Here is a 27,896-nt window from a genome sequence, read left to right on the forward strand (position 1 = left end):
TACAAACTAAAACTGAGGAAAACACATCCAATATAAGAGGAAAACAACGACACAACAGAAACACAAAAGTGCAACAAAAAACCAAACGACAATTAAACAAAATGATTTTCAACATTTTATTAAAAAATGTTCATGCCAGTACTAGGCTGGTGATAACCTCGATGACGAACAGGTTACATGCATATGTATCTTCATGTATCCTGTCAATCATTCCAAGTTTTGCTACTTATGAACAATATTTTTGTTAAAACTATATATTGGACTAGACAGTCTAATGAATATTACTTCATTTGTTTTTTTTTCTTGCTGAATTTCTGATATATAATTATGATAATTCCCTTGCGCATGAGATCACCATCGGGTTTTGTTAGGACTCATCTTGCTCATTTTTTAGTTTTGTTTTTGTTTGTTTCGATTGTTTTTTTTCGATGTTCGTTTTTTTCCATGGCATTGCCAGTTTGTTTTCGCCTTATGAGTTGTGAATACCATTGGTGTCTTCCCCTTAGTTTATACTTTAAAGAAGTTTCAATCTATAAAATCAGCAGATATTAAATCTTTTCTTTTCTAACGTTTCCGAAAGGCGCATTCAATTGATAAACCAGATGTAGGTTTCTACGGTATAAATTATCATAAGTTAGATTTGTCAATAAATATTAAATGAAAAAGAAAATAAAATATCTACTTTCGATTTATCACAAGCACCATTATATAAAGAGTGTGTAAAAAATATCATTGATATCGTAAATACACTGTCCCTATTGATAAAATGAAGGCAGGATATTGCTGATTAGTTTCATGTGCATAAAATTAATGTAATATTTAGTATAAAATACAAAAATGCAAAAGATATTTCCTCTTTCAAATACATAAGCTATAGTTTTTGTTTGGGTTACTTTTTCTCTTTTGGTGCACAAAGTGTTTCCCACATCAGTCGCATTCTGTTGACTGCCACCTTGTGGACAGTTACTAATGTATTATATTCATTACGACAAAGTCCAAAGGTTCTCATAAAACCATCAATATAATGCAATTTTAATCCAAGTTGTTTAATACACAAGGAAACATACACATCTTCCAGATGAAAAAAAGGAACATCTTTTGATATTTTCATTATTTTTGTGACAACATCCAAACTTGTAACGTATCCAGTACCAGAACAAAACCCCGGATAGGTTCTTTGTGGATAACTTTTAAGAGAAGCATACCATTTAGATCGTGTATTTCTAATAGGCCTTGCACTTTGCTTACAGTTACCACCAACTGCAGTCTGTAATACTTTAGAGTTTTCCTTTATGACTCGAGTTAGTCCAGGAATATGAACGAACATATCGTCATCTGTTTTCATAACGAACTGTGCGTGTTTGCAGTGTTGTGTTGCCCACTGATAACCCATCAATGTTTTATAAGTTAGATTATTGTATGCGTCCTTAAAGTTTCCCAAAATAATATCCTTTGTTTGTAAGTTTTCTTTCTCTAATTCCTTAGTCATTGGCGATTCTCCAAGTAGAAATATATATCTGATGTTTCCGTTGTTCTTTTTAGCATATGTCAACCAAGTGTCTCTTATAGCGTTTCGACTCAACTTATTTTGCGGAGATGACGTTATCATTATAAGTATTTTGATAGAAACATTACTTGTTTTACAAATACCTTCATTATTGATCAGAAATGTAAACTGTTTTGAAAAGCATCCATCACATTTATATGGCTTCTCTGTTGGTTTAACTTTAGCAAGACTTTTGTCAACGCGTGAATGAGTTGTCAACGTTTTAAACTGTATGGTAAGATTTTTCAAACCACCAGTGGCATCATCTATCAACCATGTTGTTTTCTTCAAAAGACTAAATGATTCTTGTGTTGTGTACCAAATCAAGGGAAAAAAAGTACTGAGTAAAATCGTTACTAAAATCAATCGTAAAATCTCCCTTTTCCCGATTTTCCATTTTTCCCAAACTACTTTAAACATAAAGACTGGTTTTCACTCTGACATTCACCTGGAATACAAGTAGAGCGATGAAATAGTAAAACAATTATTGTAATCGATATATGATCCCTAATGTGGAATTTTGATAGAAAACAAAGATCCAGAATATCATATAATGTACTCATATCACTTAAAAAGAAGAATTGTAATCTAAAACTGCCATCACTGCAATAAACTGACATGAAAAGTCAACAATTGTTCAATTATATTATTTTTTCATCAACTCTAAATTTCTGGTATTTGCAAAAGACATTTTTCGCTCCTTGATATTATACACAAACACTATAATTATTGTTGTGATCGTCCCTTATTAAATTTTGTTTAGTCTGAAACGGTATTTATATCTTTTTCAAAATGTCCTGAAAACTCATCAGAATAAACTAATAAGTCATGTTCAATGTTTCAGTCAATAGTCAGATAAACTCTCACTGTTCAGAAAATCGCTTGCAGTCAATTCAGTATTGTTAAATAGCTTTTTAAACAATGCAGCATGTTGTTTTTGTGTACAGGTAAATAAAGCACAAGACAGAGTGTTGTGGAGAGAGCTAGTGTCGGCCTTATGTGCATCAAAGCACGAAGAGGATTAAGTAAGTAAGTAAATAAACAACTGATGAACATTTTGCACACAGACGTAACAAATCTGTATTAACTGCAACAGATTTTAGAGCTGTTCAGATTAAAATGACAATTTCATTTCAACGTTGTTTTAAAAATGACAAATTATAATGGTAGAATAATTATGAAAACATAGATTTTTTTTTTTTTTTTTTTTTTTTATGAAATATAAATATTAGATGGCAATAGTAAGCATTACAAGTTTTCGAAGAATTGAAACTCAGACATATATAAGACATACTTAATATAGCCTCTAAACATTTATTGATATGGGATGAATTTTGTGTTAAAAAATGTTGTCGGGCAATCTGAAAATTTAAACGGATTAATATAAGTTGATAGTTTGTTTCCAGTTCCTATCAATAATTCACTTGTATAAATATGTAAATGCCAATTTGTGTACATTAAAAGAACTCGTATGTTTTGAATGTCGTTCAAAAAGTCGGATTACAATTGTTTCATATCGTAAAAAAATCATTAGAAAAACAGCTTCCACTACCAAGGCTCGTAAAATACAATTTTACTAGTGATCCACTCTCGAAAGTTAAAGCCTCGCGTTTAAGATTTCAAAATTCTACTATCTCGAGTGGATAAATGTTGTAGAATCTATGTTAAACAGTTCTTAACATAAATGGAACAAAATGTACTGCTCCAGGGCGTATGTCGACAATGATTTCTCTTCAGTGACGACCGAGGCGGAACATAATACGTAAATTCAAATATTTCTAAAAGCAAATTAAAAAGTACTTTATACTGGGTTTGTTGCTGGTACTCTAATTTACAACAAAGATCCGTCTGTACAGTCTTCTAAATAATGCAATACTAGATCAGAAGGACTTGATATATATGTATAAAACGTTTAAGAACTGGTTACTCATTAGCATTGGAATACCTATTTGTGTGAAAGAATTTACTTTAAACGTATAAAATCAAAGTTTTTTTTTATCTTTTTAGGGTGCTATTTCAATCAAACAGACGACAACCTTTTGCAGATTGTACCGTTACACATATCATTATATCTCACCAAATGTTTATATGCATATATTATATACAATAGTTAATATTTAACCAAGCAGACGGACGATATCGAAGACTTGTTTTGAAAGTGGGACATTAAATATTTGCCTATACAACAATACTGAAATTCCAGTCGTATCTTTTTTGAAAAAAAAGTTGACGACGACATCTCAAATGCAGCATTTGGAATAGAGGATAATAAATAGCCAAAATATGATTTCTTGACGTTTTTTCAACTATTTTGAGAACAATGATATCTCAATTGCAGCATTTTGAATAAAGGATAATGAGGTTGTCCAAAATAACATTTTGTGACGTCCTTTCTTAACTGTGAAATGCTAAAATAACATTTCAAAACTGAAGTCAGGGGTTTTTTGCTTGGTCCTAAAACCCTACTTGTAGCAATTCCAGAAAAAATATACTAAGGATTAAGGACATTGTGGAATATTCTCAACATTGGTATATCGGATGAGCGTCATTCTTTATATGCATTAATTTTTGTTTATTTAAAATGAATTATTTCAGCAGTCAATTCATTTTGACTGTCCCTCTGGTGTCTTTCGTCCCTCTGGTATCTTTCGTCCCTCTGATATCTTTCGTCCCTCTTTTACTGCATATGAGGTAGATGTTTTTGAATAGAAATTATCCAGAGAGGGTCTTTTAACTCTGCATAAATAGATCAATGATTCTGATATTACTGAAATAGCAAAAATTCTGGCTTCGTTTTCCAATCGCCATTTTTTTTTGTTTCTTATTTCTAAACTTGTTTCGACATAAAGTATTGATAATGTTTTTTTTATATACTCATCGTTCAGAACCACTTCTAATAGGTCCTCACTTGCTGGTCGTTTAAGATGTTTTTAAATCGATCTTTCTCTATGTTATATATTTTGTGACACTTTATGTCAATAAAAGGTAACATAACCTGCTAGAAATTTTAATTGTCTTTTGCAAAACAGAAATTGTGTATTGATATTTCTTCTCTTTCATGCAAAATACTCTGAAGGGAGACATATTACGTATCAATATTTCAAAGGTAACTTTCTATTCTGCTTTGATATTGGGTTTTCTTAATATTTTTTATGTGACTTAAAAAAAGATATCGCAAAAAAGACATGTGTGCAGTCAAATCAAACCAAAACGCAGTTTTTTTTTAATAGAAATCGAATTATATAAGATGCAAATAATTAATTTAAAAAATCAGTTGTCCCTTATAAAATTTACATATACAGTACATACAGTACCTTTTTTTAAATGATGCAAATTTCGACAATAAATGTCATTCTTATGATGCTTGAGAGCGTAACAAAAATAGAGACAAAAGTATAAGCTAAGCTATGCAACATATTTCCCAAATTTGTAATGTATCTTTCACTTGTAACAGTTTTAGTTCAACTAGCTAAGAAGAATGATACCCTATATATTTCGTGCTATTGAATTCTAAATTGCCCGTACGTTTTGTAAATATCTGATCCTTTTTAGCCATGGCGTTGTCAGTTTATTTTCGATTTATGAGTTTGACTGTCCCTTTGGTATCTTTCGTCCCTTTTTACCTTTTTGGAATTTCGAAAAATTGTTAAAAAAAGGGGGGAGAAAGATACCTCATAATTGATTATCCTGTATAAAAGTTGAAAAGAATATTAAAAATTGAAACTGAAAAATCTATAATTTGAAATGGATACGTCCGTGAAACAATATATACAATTATCAAAACAATATTTCATATATAATTGTTCACGCATTGGAGATATACATCTGTAATATTATATGTTGATGAGTTTGTCAATATAGTATTCCAATAGATTGCGAAAATGTTTTAAACATTTTTGATTTGGCAGAATTTTCGGGAAAAAAAATCCTTTACCTTTTTTGATAATTTGAAAAGAAAGTGATCAATTGAGTAGTAATCCTGTTTTGGTAAATTTGAAATATATCGTTTTTTGTTGTTGTTGCATCTTTCATTGTACGGAATACTAAATGTATGGTCAAAGTATATTTTGTATAATATACAATATTTTATCCATTCGTTTGATGTGTTTTAGTTTTTAATATTGCCATTTGATTAGGGACTTTCCGTTTGAACTTTCGGCGGATTTGAGTATTTTTGTTAAAAAGCTTGACCTCCAAAACTGTGTCTTAGATTTCTAAAAACATTAATAGAACAAATTTTATACCCACTTTAATTAAGTGATCTCTAATAAATTGATGTTGCAAACTTCATTGAAGATTTAGGAGAGAATAAAACACAATAGGAAAAATCTGAGTCAAGCTGTATTATGCAAGAATCAGGTGATAGCAATACGCATGAATCTGTCATTAAAATAAACAATTACCTGATTGTATATGTTAAACACGTGCCAAATACTCATGCTTTTTGTTGATTATTTACTATAAGGTGACAATCGGTAAACTTCGGCTTCAAAACACGGCATTTAATGAGTAGCCATATTTGTTAAATCATAACAGACAGATAGAATAAAAAATTGACGATTATACGATATATTTGCGTAAAAAATGATAAAATCGTGCACAGAGGACTAAGTTTATGATATATAAATGCATTGGTTCAAGAATTGAATGAACATTTTTTGTTCACAAGTCACTCGTTTCTTATGACTTTAATATAAAACTTGAGACTTCTATGCATTTAAATCCTTCGTTTTTCCAATGTGCAGCTCATTTTTTATAAAGCAATATAACAAACATCTAATACTTCTTGATAAATACTCAAATCAAAGCAATATTGATTAATAAAAAAGAAGTTGTGGTGTAAGTTCCATGATACAACAGTCAATCCATGTAACACCGTATATATTGTAAGCAGTTTTAGGTAAAAGTATAGCCTTCAACACGAAGCCGTGAGAAACAAGAAACATGGATGTATTCTTAAAAAATATTGTTTAATCGATAGCATTTTTTTAAAGATTTGTGTGATGGTTTGACATTGGTTTTTCACAATAAGTATGGTTACCGTCGGAAAATCACTTTTGATTTTGTTAACTTTATTGTTATTCAGGCTTCATCATTGCATCAACTGTTGACAATAAAAAAAGAAGTCAAAATTAACGAAAAGGATACAGATATAAGACATATGTGGTGAATTTCAACTTAAAAAAATGAAACCCGTAGAAAAACAGAAAAGGAAATAACTATAAACTTTTTTTTTCTTTCTACATAATCATGTTTTACTTTTGCAAATAAGAAAACTAACACTTGAATCCCTATGGATATGAACTCAGTCGCAAAATTATTTACTATATTTGAAAATAAATGTTTCGCCCAGAAAGTGTTTTCAAAATATAAAATATGAACTAGAATTCCTACCGTTGCTTGTCAGTCGTTTTATTTATCGCAGTTTAAGATGTATTATATTATGTAGCTAAAACTTGTGACATGTTTGGTCGATTTTAAAGGTAGTATTACGTGTCAATAAATGTTGCATGACATATTGTGTAATAATAAACACCACGGAAACAAATTATTACAACAATAATATCAATACGAGCCAGGCTATCAGTTTATACAAATTAAAGAATAGTATATTTCTTTAAATTTATCATGTTGTTAATAGCAACAACGTTGGAGTCATAAAAGACAATTAAAACGGAAGAAGACAAATAATAGGTTTACCTCATCTCGCAAACAAAGATGAATGTAAATTAAAATAAATAACTATGTAAATGTATAGATTTAGGCTTAACCGTTACGATTCTTGAATTAAAAAAAAAAAAAAACACATAAAAAAGCTAAACAAAATAATGTCTATTCTTTGGAAATATGATTTAGAATATCAATTTTATTTTTCAATTTTCTTATCATTCTACAAATTACTGCAGTGATTTAAATACAATCAAATTTGTCCAACACTTCAAACTTCAAACGATAATTTGTGTAAATTGTGCATTTTTATCCTGAACTATTTAAAATGATCAGTTTTCTTCAATCTGACCTCTTTGGACTTTCACTGACAAATTGTTCGATCATAAAATGTCATAAAATTGATATACTAATTATTAAGTTATCAAAATTATTCTATTTCTATTTGCCCATCAAAGTAATTTTATCAACCTGTAACAAGTTTTCTTAATATATCTTTTTGTGTTATAAATATCAATTGTCACAACTTTAAATATTTTTTCTTAATTTCAATTAGCGCTATCTAACTTATAATTCAAATGACATATTGTTGTTATATTCTATAAGTATTCCTTTAAATTGTAATTGTATTATTTCATTGTCATTCGTTATATTGCAACCATGTACATTCTTGATTTAAATATGTTTTCTGAAGTTCTAACGTCAGTCAGTGAGAGTTAGGCATTCGAACTGACAACATCCGCTCAGTTTGTTAAAATTACATGTAATCCACCCTGTATCATTAAATTGACTTATGTCATATTCTACAAGTGGAGTTGAACCGAGTATTCTTAGACATGACTAAGTCGTAGTCATTGTCGAACGTTGGCATCGACAACATCTGCAACTTGTCTTGGGTTGAGCTCGTTATCAACTTAAATTCAGAATCCAGTCACCCGGTTACATAAACGTGTCCTTCAAATCACGTATCGCCAAAACATATCAATATTCTCAAGCATAGCTTAATAGTGTCATTATTAAAAAATGTTCGAATATTGATTTTGAAAAATCGCCAATTTTAAGCACTCAATTGGTAATATTCATCTGTCAATTAATACTGTAACATACAGATAATACAATATTGTCCCCGTTTCTTAAAAAAATCAACGGAAGTCACCAAGACCTTGTTGATAAATATTCTGTATCAACTTAAAAAATAATACACGATGGTCTTGAAGTATAGATTCTGCGTACTGACGTTGTTTACCATCTTATAAACATATTAACGTATGCTTTATTACTATTGCTTTTACTGTCAATATAAAAAAAGAAGATGTGGTATGATTGTCAATGAGACAACTGTCCACAAGAGACCAAAATGACATAGATATTAACAACTATAGATCACCGTACGGCCTTCAACAATGTCCAAAGCGCATAGTCTTTGTTTGTGATATTCATTTGACTGGCTCTGTATTTATGCGTCCCGTCATACTTTGAACGACTAAATTATTGTTTACCTTCCTGTGTGACTACAAACGCACGGTTCTATGTCAGAGCTATGTTAATCTAACCATGTGTCTGTCAAGGTTATGATTCGGCCTCATTACTTAAAATCTTCCAATCCTTTAAGGGTGGATTTTAGATGGATAAATAAAAACGTATAAAAAAAAAATTCGTAGGTTGTTAAATTTGATGTATGCCTTTTTATGCTTCATTGTTACATTTGTTTGATTTTATAAAGATTCAGATGATAACACAGTGTTGACCGCTGTACCCATATTTTGACATTTTCCCCTATTGTGTCTGTTTGTTTTGTTCACGCATCGTTGTCAATATAATAGAATTGGATTCGACTGCAATACTAGTGAGAGGTTTAACTTGATATAAAAACCATTTTCAATCCACCATTTTCTACATAAAAAAAATGCCGCTATTATGTCAAGAATATGAAAGTTGATATCCATTCGTTTGATGTGTTTGAGCTTTTGATTTTGCCATTTAATTAGGGACTTTCCTTTTTGAATTTTCCTCGGAGTTCAGTATTTTTGTGTTTTCACTTTTCCTTAATCACATGTCAAAATCAAAAGCTCAAACACATCAAACGAATGGATAAAAACTGCCATATTCCTGACTTGGTACAGGAGTTGCAGTCTGTTAATTGTTTTTTTTTCAGCCATTATTTTATTCAGGAACGTCATACAAGCACTATAAAGATATTAACTGTACGTAATTTGTAATATAAATAACAGTTCAAAATGTCAATGTATGAAAGAAACCATAAATGTACTGAAGTTTGCTATTCTATGTCGGTTTTGGTATTATATCACTTACCTAATATGCCTTTAGCAGTTTTAGGGTTTGTCCACACAATTATTGATTGTGCTTCGAATTAGAATATATGTCAAACCTCACTGAGAAAAATGGTGATTATATCATATGATAGTTTCATAACAAACTGAATTAAACAAAAGAATCGCACTCATTTTATTAAATTTAACATTACCTTGCCCTGGTATGTACTCTATAGACATTTGTTTACTGAATATTTAAAATAACGTCATACTTTATTGTCCTTTTAACTTTTTTGTTAGAGCGTCAATCATTAGTCTTTTTAAAAAAGTTTGATAAAAACAAAGTTTGAAAGACTTTACAAAAGTTGAAAAAAAGCAATTGTTCAGAAAACAGATGAAGGTCTTTTCCACTAACATACTCATAATAATGGTTTTAAATGATGCAACATAACCTTGTTTTCACATGGGAGTTTTTTTTGTAGACGACGTATGGCCTTTACACTTCAGGTAATAATGATGTGTACATGTCAACCCTGGTAGACCAGTTTTATGCGCAAACGGCCACGCGAAAATCTAAGAATTCGTAAACTTTCATTTAAGACCTCATGTAGAAAATCTTCTTTCTCAAATTAAAGACACTACAGATTACCTTCGAATAAAGAAATCCGCGAACCGGCTTCCTCCGGAAACTCCCATTGTCACTGTAGATTTCAGCTCATTGTATAGCAACTTTTCCTCATGATGACGGAATACAATCGTGTAAGGAAATATGGGACTCACGCCACACTTTTGAACCACCTACCGAATGTTTAGTCAAGCTGCTTACTCTGGTTAAGAAATGCAACAATTTCACCATTAATGGTGAACATGACCTTCAGATAATCGGGACAGCTATGCAGACAAATACGCCAATATTTCCATGGGCAAATTAGGGGAGCAAATCATTTACATATATCTTAAAAATTTGATTAGAAAATTTAAGGAACTATGTCTTTTATTACACATTCAGCATTTGCTTTGATGCGACTTCATTGAAAACACGTATTCCTGTATGATGTCAGAGGATTGAGATAGCCGATTTTGAAATATCGGTTTTTATTTCGCAAGGAAATCACGCTAATTCATTAAAATTATTCTTATAATAATAATGCTTTTTTATAGTTCGTTTAATGTTGTACTGTTACTCCACTGTCCAAAGTTATAGAAAGGTTAAGGATGACGCTTACATGTTTAAACCCGCCATATTCTGTGTGTATGTGCTTATCCTAAGTCAGTAGCCTGCAGTTTAGTGGTTGTTGTTTGTTGATGTGTTGCATCTTTGTTTTTCGTTCCTTTTTGTTGTACATAAATTAGGCCGTTTGTTTTCTGGTTTTAATTGTTTTACGTTTGCCATTTCGGGACCTCTTATAGCTGACTATGCGGTATAGGTTTTGTTTATTGTTGAATGCCATACGGTGACCTATGGTTGTTAATTTCTGACACATTTGACCTCTTGTGGAGAGTTGTCTCATAGGCAATCATACCACATTTTCTTTTTAATATGTATCACGTCAATGAAATAGCATCTTGACGACACAAATAACCAAAAAAAGACATCGTTAGACCTGATTAAATATTTCATACTATATACTTTAAGTACTGTGTTATCTCAAGTTTGCAGTTTTACAAAAAAGAAACATGTTTATATTTTCGGAAACAAAGATGAAAATTAAATTATTAGTTTTAAAATGTTAAGACCTATAACTTTCATTCCTTTGGTTGTAAATCTGCTATTTGTCTTGTTTTTGATAAACCTTGAAGTTTGGTTTATTGTTAATACTTTCATTTTTTCTACAGAAATATGTAAAACAAAGTAGGACAACAATGCAATATATTATTAAATGCAAAAATACCGAAGAAGGGGAGACAACTGTCATTGTATTGAAATACTTGTTACCCTATTTCACTTCTCTAATGTACAATTGTAGCTTGTGCTTCTCTATTAGGATTATAAAGAAGTATATTTGATTCTTTTTATCACATTTTGCTGTAGACGGGGAGATTACTGTCATTCTATTAAGAAAACGTGTCATTTCTTACTTAAATATAATGTACAGTTATAGCTTGTGTTTTCTCTATTATTATTATTATTATTATTATTATTATTATTATTATTATTATTATTATTATTATTATTATTATTATTATTATTATTATTATTATTATTATTATTATTATTATTATTATTATTATTATTATTATTATTATTATTATAATTATTATTATTATTATTATTATTATTATTATTATTATTATTATTATTATTATTATTATTATTATTATTATTATTATTATTATTATTATTATTATTATTATTATTATTATTATAAGAAGACACTTTCAACAATGATTAACAAAAGTCTACTGGTATATCGTTGGTCGATTGATTTGTAAAATGTAAAGTAAAACCCACAACAAATAACTTTCAATTACATGAATGATTTGTTAAATATAGATTCCACAACTGCAACAAGTGTATTACGATATTTCTCCACTCGAGTCAGTTAAATTTAAATATTTAAAGCGCGAGGCTTGCCGAGCTTTTTAAATAATTAAAATTTAACTGCCGAGAGTGGAGAAATATCGTAATACACGAGTTACATTGGTACAACAAATTATTCTCCTTACGGCTTAAAGCCAAAACAAGTTCAACCCACATTTTTTCTGAAAAATGTCAAGTACCAAGTCAGGAAAATGGCAGTTGTTATATTATAGTTCGTTTCTATGTGTTTTACGTTTTAGTGTTGTGTTTCTGTTGTGTTGTAGTTCCCCTCTTATATTCGATGTATTTCCCTCAGTTTTAGTTTGTAACCCGGGTTTTTATTTTCTCAAGCGATTTATGAACTTCGAACAGCGGTGTAATGTTGCCTTTATTCATCAAGGATGTTATGATCATATGTGTTGCTTAAATGGGATGGATGACTTTTGAATAGGCGTAAAATTGTTTGGGTATTGCTATTGGGATCTCGAAAGAAAGGTAACTTTCTATTCTGCTTTGATATTGGGTTTTCTTAAAAAAAAATTATGTGACTTAAAAATAGATATCGCAAAAAAGACATTGCATATCTTTTGTTCAGTTTTTCTGTGTGCAGTCAAATCAAACAAAACGCATTTTTTTTTTAATAGAAATCAAATTCTATAAGATACAAATAATTAATTAAAAATCAGGTGTCTGTTATAAAAGTTACATATACAGTATATGAAGTACCTGTTGTAAAATGGTGCAAATTTCGATAATAAATGTCATTCTTATAATGCTTGAGAGCTTTATAATAAATAGGGAAAAACAGTATAAGCTAAGCTAGGCAACATGTTAACAAAGTTGTAATGTTTCTTTTAATTGTTACATTTTTAGTTCAACTAGCTAAGAAGAATGATATCCTAAACATTTTATGTTATTGAATTCAAAATTGCAAGTTCAAACGTGACAGGTTTTAGAATTTCTAACAATTGTTAAAAAAAAGAGGGACGAAAGATACCAGAGGGAAAGTCAACTTCAAAAATTGGAAATAAAATTCAAAAAGACATAAAATAGTACGCAAGAAAGAACATAGAAAACTAAAGGCTAAGCAACACGAACATAAGGAAGGTAATGAAGCAAAGTATGCGTTTTGGTTTGATTTGACTGCACACGGTGCAATAACATGAATTTAGAATTAAATTACATGAATGAATTTGGATGGAGAGTTGTCTCATTGGCACTCACACTACATCGTCCTATTTGCTGCTAAGACAAGGCTATGAAATGGAAGGTATCAAAATATCTAATTTAACTTATCTATCGGACTACTTGTCCTGAACACGAAACAATCAATCAATCCATTGAATTGGTCATTCTAGAAGGAGCAAATTCGTATGTACATGAAATACAAATGCATCAGTAATGGATTTTGTTGGGCAAGCCTGCATTTCAATCAGAACATAAAATTTCATATTTTATGTTTTTTTATGCGATATTCATATTTGAATTTGACGTTTTTTTCACCCATCTAATTATTTGATGTTAGTGTAAAGTTCTCATCTTTACACATACCTCATAAGTGATCATCATATACATGTATAAAGCTTGAAAAGAATATTAAAAATTGAAATTGAAAAATCTATAATTTGAAATGGATACGTCCGTGTAACAGTATACTGTGAAAGTACTTTAATTCGTGGGTATTAATTTTCGTGGTTTGAGCAATATTTACATGTTCGTGGGTTTTTAAATTCGTGGATTTTAGTTTTCTAAAAAAAATAAAATTGAAAAATTGAAGCCTTTAGAAACAAGGGTTACAAATAGTCTAGATTGAAGGAAATTGCAAAGTAAACATTGACCCGTGTAAATCGTAGTGATAACACTAATTAACCCATGATAAAGTGATCAACAGATTAAAGACCATCAAAGGTGTTAATTAGGCCATTAACTTGTCACCTAAAGAAAACAGTAACATAAACAAATGCTATGAATTGCCAAATAATTCTTATCAAAATCAAGACCAGCATAATTTTTTTATTTCTTCTATGTACGAGAACTATGAGGATATAAAATGAACACTTTATCATACTAGCATATCAATACCGGAAATCTGACTTCCATTGATCAAAAACAAAAGTTGAACATTTTAGGTTATTAAAGATTAAATGGGTATAATCCTGCATGCGGTTGTAGATCTGTGACTGCTATTAAAGTATTCTCAGAGTTGGTGCTATTCAATATCTTCTCTTAGACTAGATCATACATGTCATATCAGTAGTCAAACCTACCGATTGGGATCTTTCCAGGTCTTGATTTAGACAATGGTTATTTTATTTCGTTGGACACTTAAATTCGTGGATAAAGTCATCCACGAAAACCACGAAAATTGGTACCCCACGAATAAAAGTACTCTCACAGTATACAATTATCATACAATATTTCATATATAATTTTCCACGCAATGAAGATAACGATCTGTAATATAATATGTTGATGATTTTGTCAATGTAATATTCCTATACATTACGACAATGTTTTAAGCATTTTTGATTTGGCAGAAACTTTAGAAAAAAAAACAACAAACATAATCCGTTTCCTTTTTTGATTATTTGAAAAGCAAGTGATGATCGATTATTAATCCTGTATTGGTAAATTTGAAATATGATGGTATTTTTATTGCATCTTTCATTGTACGGAATACTTAATGTATGGTCAAATTATTTTTGAGGGGCATAATGGTTTTGCTTAGAAAATACATGAGGTGTATGATCTATTAGAGTTAGTACTATTAAGTTTAAAATAAACATATTTTTACTGAACTACAAACGAAAATAATTTAACAATTAATTTTAATAGCTGTTTATAATATACTATATTTTATCCATTCGTTTGATGCTTTTTAGCTTTTGATAATGCCATTTGATAAGGGACTTTTCGTTTTGAATTTTCTTCGGTTTAATGTTTTTTCGTTACTTTACTTTCATGAAAAAGTATCTATTTACTCATACTTATAGAATGTAAAATACAATAAAAGAACTTTGAACTTTAAAAATATATATATATATATATATATTCATTAAATAAAATAATAAAATAAGTAAACTTTTTACTTATTTTATTATTTTATTTAATGAATATATATATCTGCACATGTGAAACTTATTTTTTATGCCTATATATATAGACTCGTTTATATCTTTTTGTTTGGGCTTTTATCATATTTTCCCTTCGGTTTATATGATCCGTTCATCCTATTTTGACTCTTCAAATTTAAGAGTCTTATCTAAAAATGAGGGTACTTTTTCTAAAAATAACGGTACTTTTTATATGGCCTTCCAAATACCGTTTCGATCCCTAACATCACTGAAGAGACATTTATTGTCGAAATCCGGATCTGGTGTACTAAATAAATATTGACACCGTATGTTTATGGCATAACATCGTGGCCACAAGTTAAATTTGTTTTCCTGTTTAGTATTACATTTATTTTTAGATCCATTTTGTTACATCTTGTGATCAATTTTATTTGGCAATCGCCAATGGCAGTCAGCAGGGTTAAAGAACATCAGTTGTTAGTCAAATGCGTTTTGTTTAAATATACTTTTTCACTTTTTTAGGAAAATGTTGTTTGTGCTGTTTTTAGACCCTTCTACAACGAAATATGTTTTACATGCACACGTATAAAAATTGCGGTTTTTATCCAACGCAATCATAGGTTTGAACGTAGTTTTCAATTTAGACTCGTAATATATACGATATGGAAAGGTAAAATAACAAAAATATCGATCCCCGAGGAAAATTCTAAACAAAAAGTATCTAAGCAAATGGCAAAATCAAAGGATCAAACATATCAAATGAATGAATAACAATAATTCTGACTAAGTACAGGCATTTTTTTCATTTAGAGAAAAATGCCTGTACTTCACATCGAAAAGAAAGCAGCTGTAAAAGTCCCCTAAATGTCTAGTGCAAAAACAAAACCAATGGTCCAATCTTTGTAAAATCAAGTGGCGAGAGACATGGATGTATTCTTAAACAACATTGCCTGATCGATAATATTTTTAAAAGATTTGTATGTTGGTTCGACATTGGTTTTTATTTTATATTTTTTATTCGATAAATGATTTATATTTTTATATTATTATTTTTGTTTGAATATAATCAATTGAATATATATATAAGAAGTTATTGAATTTTTTATTAGCACGCGCCGTTGTTTAGGATATGTCATGCATAACCGATGATGATATTCAATACCAATTATCGTGTTGATTAGGTCTTTACAAATCCTTAATTAGGTCATTTGGTCTTTAGTAATTAGTAAAGGTAATCAACACATACTAGTTTATCAAACTAGAAAGATTTTCTTAGCTCAAAAATAAAGATAACAGTTGCAAAAAATGTCAAATAAACGTTACATTTTGTTTGTAATAATATTAAAGGCATTAGAGAAATTTTAGAAATCCATTCAATCAATTTAATTTGAGAACGTTAACAAATATAGAACTTGTTATTGCAAATTGTGGCGTCCTTTAAATAGGGATTAAAACCCGTTTTAACAGCGTTTGTTTAATGGTTAATTATGCACTGGGCACGTGTCGTTCAAAAAAAAAACATGATTAACAATATAAAAGAGTTGTAAGGTAATACATATTTCAGGTATTGGGTATTTGTCGTCATCATGATTAGATTATTTAACTGACAACAAAACTGTATAATTCAACTTACTAAATAAGTTTTAAAATGTTACACTTAGCAATAAACTGGATGATTATTAGACATTTGCGGAAACTAGGTCTATACCTATGATTACACTTAGACTTACGATTACAGTTGACAAAAAACAAGGAGTCCTCTCAAAATTTAAAAAAAAAATCCCAATTGAGATACATAGTAAAAAAATAATATTTTTAGCATGTAGATAAGTCTATTCGACGACACACAAATGCAGAAACGTGTAGTCATAACAAATGTGAATCCCGGGAAAAGCTTATGATCCCGACTGGTTCTCTGTCTTAAGAGACCATTAACATCCGCTTCAATTTGAAGTAACATTTTAAGAGTTTCACTTATAAAAGGATTATCGGTTGCTTGCAAAACAAGTGAACACATCTCTCCCATTCCAAATGTGTACGTCATTGCCTAAAATATTTCCCTTATTGTAAAAGTTTAGTCGTTGGTCAAGCTATGACTACCAGGGTTAAAATCAGACGACGAATGAAATGTGTATAACATCTGGTGAAGTCTGCATCAGGGCAGCTTGATGGTTAACATGTGTTCTTCATAAGGGGGAAAATAAAATAAATGTGTAAATTCACTAATTATTTATTCATGTTCCATTCGCTTTAAAAAAAGCGAGCGGTATATTGTAAAAAGGAGTCGTTCGTCTGTTATACGACAACACTTTTGTTTCCACAATCAAGTGCTTCCTAAATGACTTAAATAGTGAATGTTTGTTTTAACAATAACGTTTAAATTTTGCCAAATAATATAAACGGTATTTTTCTACTATTTGTCACGTGTTTTTGACGTAGTAAATATCAGCTTATAATTTATTCCTCATGAAATATGAAAATATATCGTTATAAATGATTTGTTATGTATTTGACTAAGATTCGGATCCACTTAATATTCTTGTGCATTCAAATATCTATACAAGCAAAATGCATTTAAGTCAAGAATGAAGTAATATAATTTCAGGTGATAACATATTACTAATTTATAATGTAAAAAAATCATAGTTTAAAAAAAATTGTCTGACTTGCAATAAATCTTGAATTGAATGGGTTCACATATATCCGTGTACTTTAAAAAACAACTTTATTGCTTTGATTTGCAATAAATCTAAAATTGGGTTCACAGACATCCGCGTACTTTAAAAGACAACAAAAAAAGTTTTAAGAATATTTAACGAAATTCTTGGGGATCTATACTATAAATGCTTGATTTAATTTAAAATGTATATCATGTTTAACACAACTCAAGATACTTTTCTTTTCTTTTAAAAGAAAACGATGAAAAGGGGCATTTAGAACCCATGAGTCAAGAAAAAAAGACCCCACCGTGGTCAGAATTAAAACAACGAAAATAGAAATAAAAGTCCACAAAAACTCCACAAAGAAACATATGGTTCATTGATGACGATATAAAAATATCAACTGATTTTGACGAATCATGATATATGTTTTCCAATTATTATAACGGTAACGTTTAAATGATTGACACCTCTGACAAATAAGGATAATTTGACAAACCACAATATAAATTGAATCAAGTTGACGCTAACGATAGTTGAAAATTACCATTTGGCGCATGACGTTAAAAGGCATTTGAACTATCTTGAAAGATTTCTAGAATAATTTGTTACAACACGGGCCCGTAAATGTAAAGACGAATATATATATGCTTTATATTTTCATTGCATTGGAAGATATTTGTTGTTTTATATTTCTAATTGATCTCGTTATCTCTCAATTTATAGTAACAAAACTTAATGAAATTCATCAAACTGACAAGTTGTCACAGCTAGCTAAGATGGTTAGATTAGGGAAAACTGAGAAGAAAACAAATCTAGACAAAACAAACAAAAATTAAATTAAACGTAAAAACCACGAAAAGTCACTGGTCTGACAAGTGTTTCAAACTGGTCCGAGTTGTCTTTTCACCAATAGATTACACCTAAAGCTGCCAAGAAGCCACCACCACTCTGTATCTCTATCTCCACTATATCTATCGCTCGTTTGTATATATATCACCACACTTTGTATATTTGTCACTTCCTTGAATATCTATCACCATTTTGTATATCTATCACCACTCTGTATATCAATCACCACTCTGAATATCAATCACCACTATGTACATCTATCACCAGTTTAGAATATTTCACCCCAGTCTCATTAGAACGATTTTATACTTCTAAAAAGATATGGTTTCGAAGAACATTTATTTCAAAATAGGGAGAAAATTTATCAATTGCGATCGGTTCCAAAACTTGACCTTTAACCTAGACTAAAATTTCAAGGTCATATATGATGAATCTCAAACCATATGACTTATTTTTCAACATTCCAATACACTATGACAGCATGTTTTTTGTTTGTGTCTCATACACCACAAAGTACCTACTTTGAGCAGAAAAAAACACAATGTAGCAGAAAGGACCACAAAGGAGTTTTTAGAGCACAAAGGATCACTGGTTTGTGTATTATATTAGTATTAGTAATTAGAAATAGTATTTTTTTAATCTGTATTTCAGAAATGTCAATATATGCTTTGCTTTATCAAATTTTATTTTGGACAAAAACAAAGAATCTACAGAAATGTTCGTACCTTATGAATCTTGATTTGCTGTGAGGAACAAAAAGTGCACATGGTGCAATAAAAGAAAAAGGTGCAATAAAATAAGGACTGCACAGCTGCCTTTTGGGTATATGTTTCGTTGGGCTGTTTAATGAAACAGATAATATACCTGTCTAGATAACCTCGATATGTAATTGTAATAAAAGTGTATCATCATGCCGTGAAATGGATGGCCTTGAAGAATGTCAACAAATGATGAAGGATGTCTTTGATCGTCGCTTTTGTAAATATTATCAATATATATTATTGTATTTGATAAAGTTTACTTGTTTTAAAGACTGCATTTTTTAACACCGAAATTTTTAGAGTTATTTTAATACACAAAAAAATATGCTGAATCTTCTTTGTTTGTTACATTGTCAACACCAATATCATCAAGAAGTTTGTGAAGTTCAGATTGATTTTTTGGTTGAACTGGATGAAGTTCCCTTCTTTCGCTGTACATGGATTGACGAACTTACTCTAAATTTCTTTTCTTTCTTTTCTTAACGTTCTTCGTCAATTTAAAAGAACTCTGAATTACTTATTGTAGAAGGCTTATTTCCTGTGACCTTTTTTCGTTTACAATTTTTTCTATTAAATGGGCAGCTTTTATTAATATGTTCATGTTAGTAATATTTTTATCAGTTATTTCACAAAATATTACATAAAAAAAATGTTTTATAGATTTCAGTATAAAAAAATCCAACTGATCGTCTAAAAAGATAAGTCCTTCCTTATAAATATAATCAAAGAAACAGTTTTCTTTTCACTGGATTCTGATGTTATGTCTTAAGTTCAAATATGCTAGTTTTCGAGTCAAAAGTGATTATTAGAATAAAGTATTATTTGTGTATTAGATTACTTCATTGCCTTCTTTCTAGTGTTATCTCTATTTTGTTTACTGACAAATGACGAAACAATGCAATAGTTCTAATCATATATTTTACAAAACTTTGTGACGATTAAAAAATTAAAACCGACTGAATAAATTAAAATATGAATTAATGATTATCGATGTTGAAATTAGCCGTCGGTAATAAACAGTCAGTTTGTGTAAAAGAAATAGCTACCAAATTTGTTTATTATGTATGTACAAAGTATATGTATATTGTATATAATCAGCCTTTCTGTATATTACTTGTTTTTATAATTGATTCAACAAATTTCGCTTGTCCAGGTGTCAATAACAGTGATGTCCACACCATGAGTAGTTTGATATTAACATGATAAATGACACAATAACACAGCGATCGATCAATAATATAAGTAAACATTGCGTGCCGTATGTTGAACGTCGCCCCCTCCTCTGCAAAAGGACGGTAATTTTTGTATAAAATCTCGCAAAATTATGACCCATATTTTGGCACATTACCATTCACCCAATAAAAGGAAGTGAATTCGTCACCATCAAGAGAAAGTAAAAGTTTAAACGATTTTCGTCCAATTAAAACACTCGTTACATTACTCTTTGGTATATTGAGAATCCGAGATAAACTTAGATTTTCTCTAGAAATGAGATAATTCATTATCTGAAATTGAGAAAATTAATTATGATTATCTGAAAATCGTTCAGAAAAACCTAGATTTTCTTAATATTTTGAGATAAACCGGGATTTTCTGTATTTTCTGAGATAAACTAGGATTTTCTCGAATTTGAATTTAGCTGAGATAATCTTAGTTTATCTGAGATAAACTGGGATTATCTGAGATAATCTAAGATTAATTAATAAAAGTGGTTCAGGCGTTCCATAGTTATACACAAGAAGCAAACAATTAAAAATCATACAAGACTACTAAAGGCCAGAGACTCTAAAATAGAATAATTGTTAAAAAGTAAAACTTTAAACCTTGATGAAAGAAACCTCTAAATAATCCCTTGATTATCACACCATGTTTGGACGTGAACAAATGGGAATACTAGTAAAGTAACGAATTACGTTTCTTCGACTGTCATACTAGTGAGAGATTGAGCTAGCTAGGAAACCAGGTCTAATCCATCATTTGTACATAAAAAACATGTCTGTACCAAGTCAGGAATATGACAGTTGTTATCCATTCGTTTGATGTGTTTTAGCTTTTGATTTTGCAATTTGATTAGGGACTTTCCTTTTTAGAAATTCCTACGAGTTCGATATTATTTTAAGTTTGCTTTTTACTTTTTTATTGTTAAAGTTTCATAGAAAATAAGTAAAATATATTAATTGCTTTGATTAATCCAAGAAATTCAGTTGAAATAATATTGTCATGCAATAAATTTTCTTAATTTTTTCACTTTAATGGTTCATCGAAATCAAAGACCAACCATCAAGGATTCTGTACTTTAAAAAAAAAAAGACAAATGACGTTCCATCGCATTTATACCTCATGTCCAAAGTCTGGACATTGGCAATTTGCTGCATAATATCCAAACGATCTGGAGAAAACTAAAATAGAAACATAAAACTAAAGTTTGCATCTGTTATGAACACTTTAATATTCAGACTACCTGTTTATAACAAGTTTCTGTAACAAACTCCAAACATTAATTGTTTAATTGTTAGATTTCCTCGAATTCAATATTCTAATAACGATGAAATTAAAGTTTACATTTCCATAGAAGAAATAGCTAAATGCATTAAAAATCTGAAGAACAATAAAGCATGTGCTTTGCCACAATGGGAATATATTTCCATTCGTAAATCATGTATTTTAATGTAAAGAGCAATTTAAAAACATTTGAAAGGATACTATAAATTAATACTACCTAAAGATTCAAAATGTTCATGAAAACTGAAAAGTGAATTTCTTGTACAAATTGAAATAAAAAATACACTACTTTATAAATAGAAATTTAAAACATATGTAATATAAGCAAATGATCATTATGAGGTAAACGAAATCGAAAGGATTTTGTAAATTAATTAGGGTGTTAGTTTTCTCAGTTAAATTATTTAACATTTTTCATTCTCGGCCTTTTATAGCTGACTGTGCGGTATGGGCTTAGCTCATTGTTGAAGGCCGTACAATGACCTATAATTGTTAATTACTATGTAATTTGGGCATCACCAATGAAGAGTTGTGTCCTTGGTAATCATACCACATCTTCTTTTTTTTAATTCAAACTCATAAGTCGAAAGAAAACTGACAATTGCATGGCCAAAAACATTAAGTTTATTAACAGATGATCAACAGTATACAAGACATAACTTACAAAACTGCAGGAGTAGGGGTATTATTATTAAGGAAATATAACTAACTTTATTCCTCAGAAATCTATTCCATCAACAGATTTACGTCTGTTAAAACCCATATATCTTAATTTCATCAATAATAAAATAATAATAAACGTCAATAGTATAGATACACGAGAGTTATAATAACAGCCAGTGTAAAGTATAACAACAGCATAGGTGAAGTTGACAACTTAAATCTGACCACGAAAATATAAGTTAAGAAAGATAATTCTCATTGAAGCAAAGCTTGTTTGCAAATTGTTTACTTTTTATTTTACTAAACACTACTCGAAACTACATATATATTATGTTTATTGGTCAAATTATTTAAAAAAAAAAAAACACAACAAAAAAACAAGAACAAAAACAAAAAGGACACATAATAAGACTTTGGAATATGTATTGCACACAGCAGCATGTTTCGTGTACTGTGATTGACTTTATCAGATGAAATTCTAGGACTTCAAATTGAAATTTTTTTTTTTTGTATCATTGTCATATCTTTTTAACTGTATGGATAACATTTGAATTGTTAGTATATCTTGGCTTTCTGATCATTTTGTGATTTAAAGTGTATCCTTATCTATTATACTTTTCTATCATTTATGACAAAACGCCAAAAAAAGGTGAACATCGTCTTTAAAGGGCAATAACTCAAAAAAGGAGTCTGACTATTTCCTCCATATTAACTTCATTGTAGATTTTGTTTTGCTGATCATTTTTGCCTAGCTAATTCTCTATCTGTATAATATAGTTTTAAGATACAAGACAAAAAACGCAAAGATTGGTCAAAGTCATCATCGAAGAGCAATATCTCTAATATGGAGTCTATTAGACAATAACAACTTGGTTGATGGGCTGGGTCATCGGATGCCATAAAATGTCAGCACAAATAGATTTTCACCTGATGAACATTTTTACATTTTGAGGATGATTTAGGCCAAATTAGGTTTTATTTTGACCAGTAGTTTCAGAGGAGAAGATTTTTGTGAAGTTAACGGACGACGACGGACGACGGACGCAAAGTGATGAGAAATGTTCATTTGGCCCTATTGGGCCAGGTGAGCTGAAAAAGGGGTTTGGCTTCATGTCTATGATATAATACAAAAATAGATGACAGTTAACACCAAGAACAATGACAGAAAACAGTAAAATTGACTCACCTTGAAGGAATATTCTCGATATGTTTTGAACATATAAAGACGTTAACTCATTATGCTGACATTATCAATAACATTATTTCACACTCATACCTAGTTAAAACTTGTAGTTTTAAAACCGATGACTGATATTTGCAGTGTGTGGTTATACAATATGAAATAAGATTTATAGTCATACACTGTGACAATTGACTATCTTCTTACAATACCAACTAATATTTCATAACCGGCTGATTTAGGTGACTGGTAAATTGACCTTAAAATACAGATTTTTTAAAAATCAACTAACATTGTAAATTTCTTATTACCACTCAAATACAGAAGAGATCAGGTACATGGTAGCTATTTCATTCAACAGCTTTTATGAACTAGCCATATATATACACACGAAAAAAGGAAGTTTAAAAGGTACAATAGTATAAACTATTGCAAATTGGTGAAAAAGGTTAGATAGTAACAGCAGTTATATTTCATTTATTAATCCTCTCTTACTCCGAGCATCCTTGAGTCCTCTCTTTACGCTTTTAAAGTTTTACTGATACATATACAATAACTTGTGGTTAATAAAATATTTACGGGGTCAATCTCACCCTCTAGATGATCGATTGAGTATTGATTGCTTATCGACCAGTGGTAATTACGTACCCTATCAAGACACCAGAACGGCTAGTGAGAATCTATTAAACATAACTTCAACAGGATTTAAACACGGACAAGGTCCGTTTCTTGTAATTATTGATTATCAGCTGACAAACTCAAACTAACTCAGTCTTATTGTGGCCAGATTCTGCATAAATTATGTAGATACACAATTGTCTAAATCATCAAATGCATTACAATTATATTATTCGCATAGCAAATATTGAGCTGAAAAATATTATTAACCATGTTACCCGATTCTTAAACACAAGACACAATATCAACTTGGGTCCCAATTCCCAATTATATAAATACAAGACACAATATCAACTTTGGTCCCAATTCCCAATTATATAAATACAAGACGCAATATCAACATGGGTCCCAATTCCCAATTATATAAATACAAGACACAATATCAACATGGGTCCCAATTCCCAATTATATAAATACAAGACACAATATCAACATGGGTCCCAATTCCCAATTATATAAATACAAGACGCAATATCAACATGGGTCCCAATTCCCAATTATATAAATACAAGACACAATATCAACATGGGTCCCAATTCCCAATTATATAAATACAAGACACAATATCAACATGGGTCCCAATTCCCAATTATATAAATACAAGACACAATATCAACATGGGTCCCAATTCCCAATTATATAAATACAAGACACAATATCAACATGGGTCCCAATTCCCAATTATATAAATACAAGACGCAATATCAACATGGGTCCCAATTCCCAATTATATAAATACAAGACACAATATCAACATGGGTCCCAATTCCCAATTATATAAATACAAGACACAATATCAACATGGGTCCCAATTCCCAATTATATAAATACAAGACACAATATCAACATGGGTCCCAATTCCCAATTATATAAATACAAGACGCAATATCAACATGGGTCCCAATTCCCAATTATATAAATACAAGACACAATATCAACATGGGTCCCAATTCCCAATTATATAAATACAAGACGCAATATCAACATGGGTCCCAATTCCCAATTATATAAATACAAGACACAATATCAACATGGGTCCCAATTCCCAATTATATAAATACAAGACACAATATCAACATGGGTCCCAATTCCCAATTATATAAATACAAGACGCAATATCAACATGGGTCCCAATTCCCAATTATATAAATACAAGACACAATATCAACATGGGTCCCAATTCCCAATTATATAAATACAAGACACAATATCAACATGGGTCCCAATTCCCAATTGTATAAATACAAGACAAAATATCAACATGGGTCCCAATTCCCAATTATATAAATACAAGACGCAATATCAACATGGGTCCCAATTCCCAATTATATAAATACAAGACACAATATCAACATGGGTCCCAATTCCCAATTATATAAATACAAGACGCAATATCAATATGTTTTTTGGTTACTAAATACAAAATGTTTAATCATCATTAATATCATTGACCAGCAGACATAATTAATATTTTGTTTTCTAAATGGTTTGGGCGTTTCCAAAAAGCTGCATTCAATTGATAAAGTAGACAAACGTTTTCCATGGCAGAACTAACTTATAGTTAGATATGTCAATAAATATTAAATGAAAAAGAAAAAAAACCCACTTGTATCTACTTCCTTTTTTATACTGCAACTAGTTGTGTTTATTTCCTATATATAGTAACACAGCTATATTTTGTGCAATGTCAATTTCATCATGGAACACTTTTTCCAAAGTCCGGGGTTCACTAAGGGATGAAAATAAGTTTGAAATTTGTGTTACAATTTAAATAGCTATGAATTTATTTATTTAAGTTGCAGTGTAAAAACAATATTAGGTAGAACCGCGCCCTTCTCCAGTTTCTCAGCCTCATTCAAGAAAGTTGATATTTTTCTGACATTAACCTAATATTGTATATTTATCAGAAGCACCAATTATATAAAGAGTGTTTATAATATTATAGATATCGTCTGTCCCTTAATGGAAAAATGAACAAGAAAAAAAGGCAGCATACTACTGTAACGAAAATAGATCATAGTTCATTTATTTTGATGTGAAACACCAGTTGTCTTTCCCTTTTAATTCTGTTTCTATATGTATATTAGTTTCTCCATAGTTGAAGCACCATCTGTTACTTAAAACACCCCTAAAGTTGGTATAATCTAGATTTTCAACCCTTCAAGTATAATGGACCGTTCCATATGGTAGTATATAAACCAGCTCAAGACAGAGAAACTTTGTCAGTTATATGTGGACCGTTATTTTCCAACTGGTAAGTAGAGTGAATTAAGTGATTCCAAAGAATATATAAATAGTGTTCGGATTTATATGTGGATATTGCAATAGTGATTGTGATACAATGTATAAAGTGAATCTGATATATATAAGTGGTTATTGTATTAATGAGAATACAAGGTGTATACTTGCTGGTGTTGCAAGTTGTTATATTGTGGAAGTGTATTAGTGAAAGTGCACTGTGTTAAACCTTACCAGTTGGATAATATTCATTGTGTGTGAACTCAAAAGGATAGTTAGTGCGTGAGTTCAGCTGTGTTATATATATATTCCTTGTGAATTGAAACATTGTGCAAGTGTAATTGTGTCATTGTGTTATAATGGTTAGTTGCAGACTAACAAGGTGATACTACATATTGGTGGACGTTGTAAATAGAAGTTGTATATATGTGATTTTGTGTTCATACGTTTTGTGTAATACTTACTTGATGCATGTTGCAAAGTAATCTGTTGGTGACATGGTGTAATAAAGGGCCGTATGCATGTTGCATAATAATCTGTTAGTGACATTGTGAATAAATCGGTCTGATACATGTTGCATAGTGATTGCATATTGACATTGTGTAAATATATTTTGTTATGATACAGTGTGTTTATATATTGTGAATGAGAAACTTCGCCTTGAATTTTGATTTATGTGCATTGTGCTGTGTATATATTTTTCGTTGTAAATCCTTTTATGGATGTGTTGATTGTTTGAATACAACAACTGGTTGTGGTGAAAAATTGAGTTGAACACTTGAAATCCTGATTTATTCAGATACGGACCCATTGATCGCCCGGTTACACGTTACACTACAATATAATTTCATTTGCAATAAAAGTGATTTAATGTTTAGTTCAAATATAAAAAATTTAAAAAATAGTTGCAAATTTCCTCTTTTAAATATATTACATACACTATACTTTTTGTTTGGGTTAATTTTTCTCTTTTGGTGCACACAGAGTTTCCCACATCTGTCGCATCCTTCTGGCTACCACCTTATGGACAGTAACTAACGTGTTATATTCATTACGACAAAGTCCAAATGTTCTCATAAACCCATCAATATAATGCAATTTTAATCCAAGTTGTTTAATACATAAGGAAACATATACATCTTCATGATGAAAATACGGAACATCTTTATATGAGCCGCGTCGGATAGAAATCGACCTTATGCAAACAAAATCTCAATTTGAGTTTTGTTCATATTAATTTTGCTTATAGTCATACAATTTGAATACAAAAAACCGTTTTAC

The 27,896-nt window shown here is 30.1% G+C and overlaps 2 protein-coding genes across 6 annotated transcripts in view; both read right to left on the reverse strand.

Annotated features, from left to right (window-relative positions):
* Positions 1-27,896, reverse strand: part of LOC139499927 (beta-1,3-galactosyltransferase 1-like) — an 85,384-nt gene that overhangs the window by 21,138 nt on the left and 36,350 nt on the right. The gene's annotated exons all lie outside the window — the stretch shown is intronic.
* On the reverse strand, positions 103-27,780 carry LOC139499928 (beta-1,3-galactosyltransferase 5-like). Of its 5 annotated transcripts, none has more exons than XM_071288580.1 (2): positions 27,554-27,780; positions 103-1,994 (listed from the first exon to the last, which is right to left on the reverse strand). In XM_071288580.1, exon 2 carries the CDS (start codon positions 1,964-1,966, stop codon positions 890-892), a length of 1,077 nt encoding a protein of 358 aa, XP_071144681.1. In that variant the 5' UTR covers positions 1,967-1,994; positions 27,554-27,780; the 3' UTR covers positions 103-889. The 5 variants fall into 5 exon arrangements, with proteins under 5 accessions (XP_071144681.1, XP_071144678.1, XP_071144677.1 ...); XM_071288577.1 differs by lacking the exon at positions 27,554-27,780 and adding an exon at positions 23,706-24,013; XM_071288576.1 differs by lacking the exon at positions 27,554-27,780 and adding an exon at positions 9,527-9,653.

Source organism: Mytilus edulis, chromosome 13 (genome assembly GCF_963676685.1).
Source record: "Mytilus edulis chromosome 13, xbMytEdul2.2, whole genome shotgun sequence".
Classification (NCBI taxonomy): Eukaryota; Metazoa; Mollusca; class Bivalvia; order Mytilida; family Mytilidae; genus Mytilus; species Mytilus edulis.

What these genes read in the sequence shown, in the direction of transcription:
- LOC139499928 (XM_071288580.1), bottom strand. Translation starts at nt 1,966, where the DNA reads ATGTTTAAAGTAGTTTGGGAAAAATGGAAAATCGGGAAAAGGGAGATT.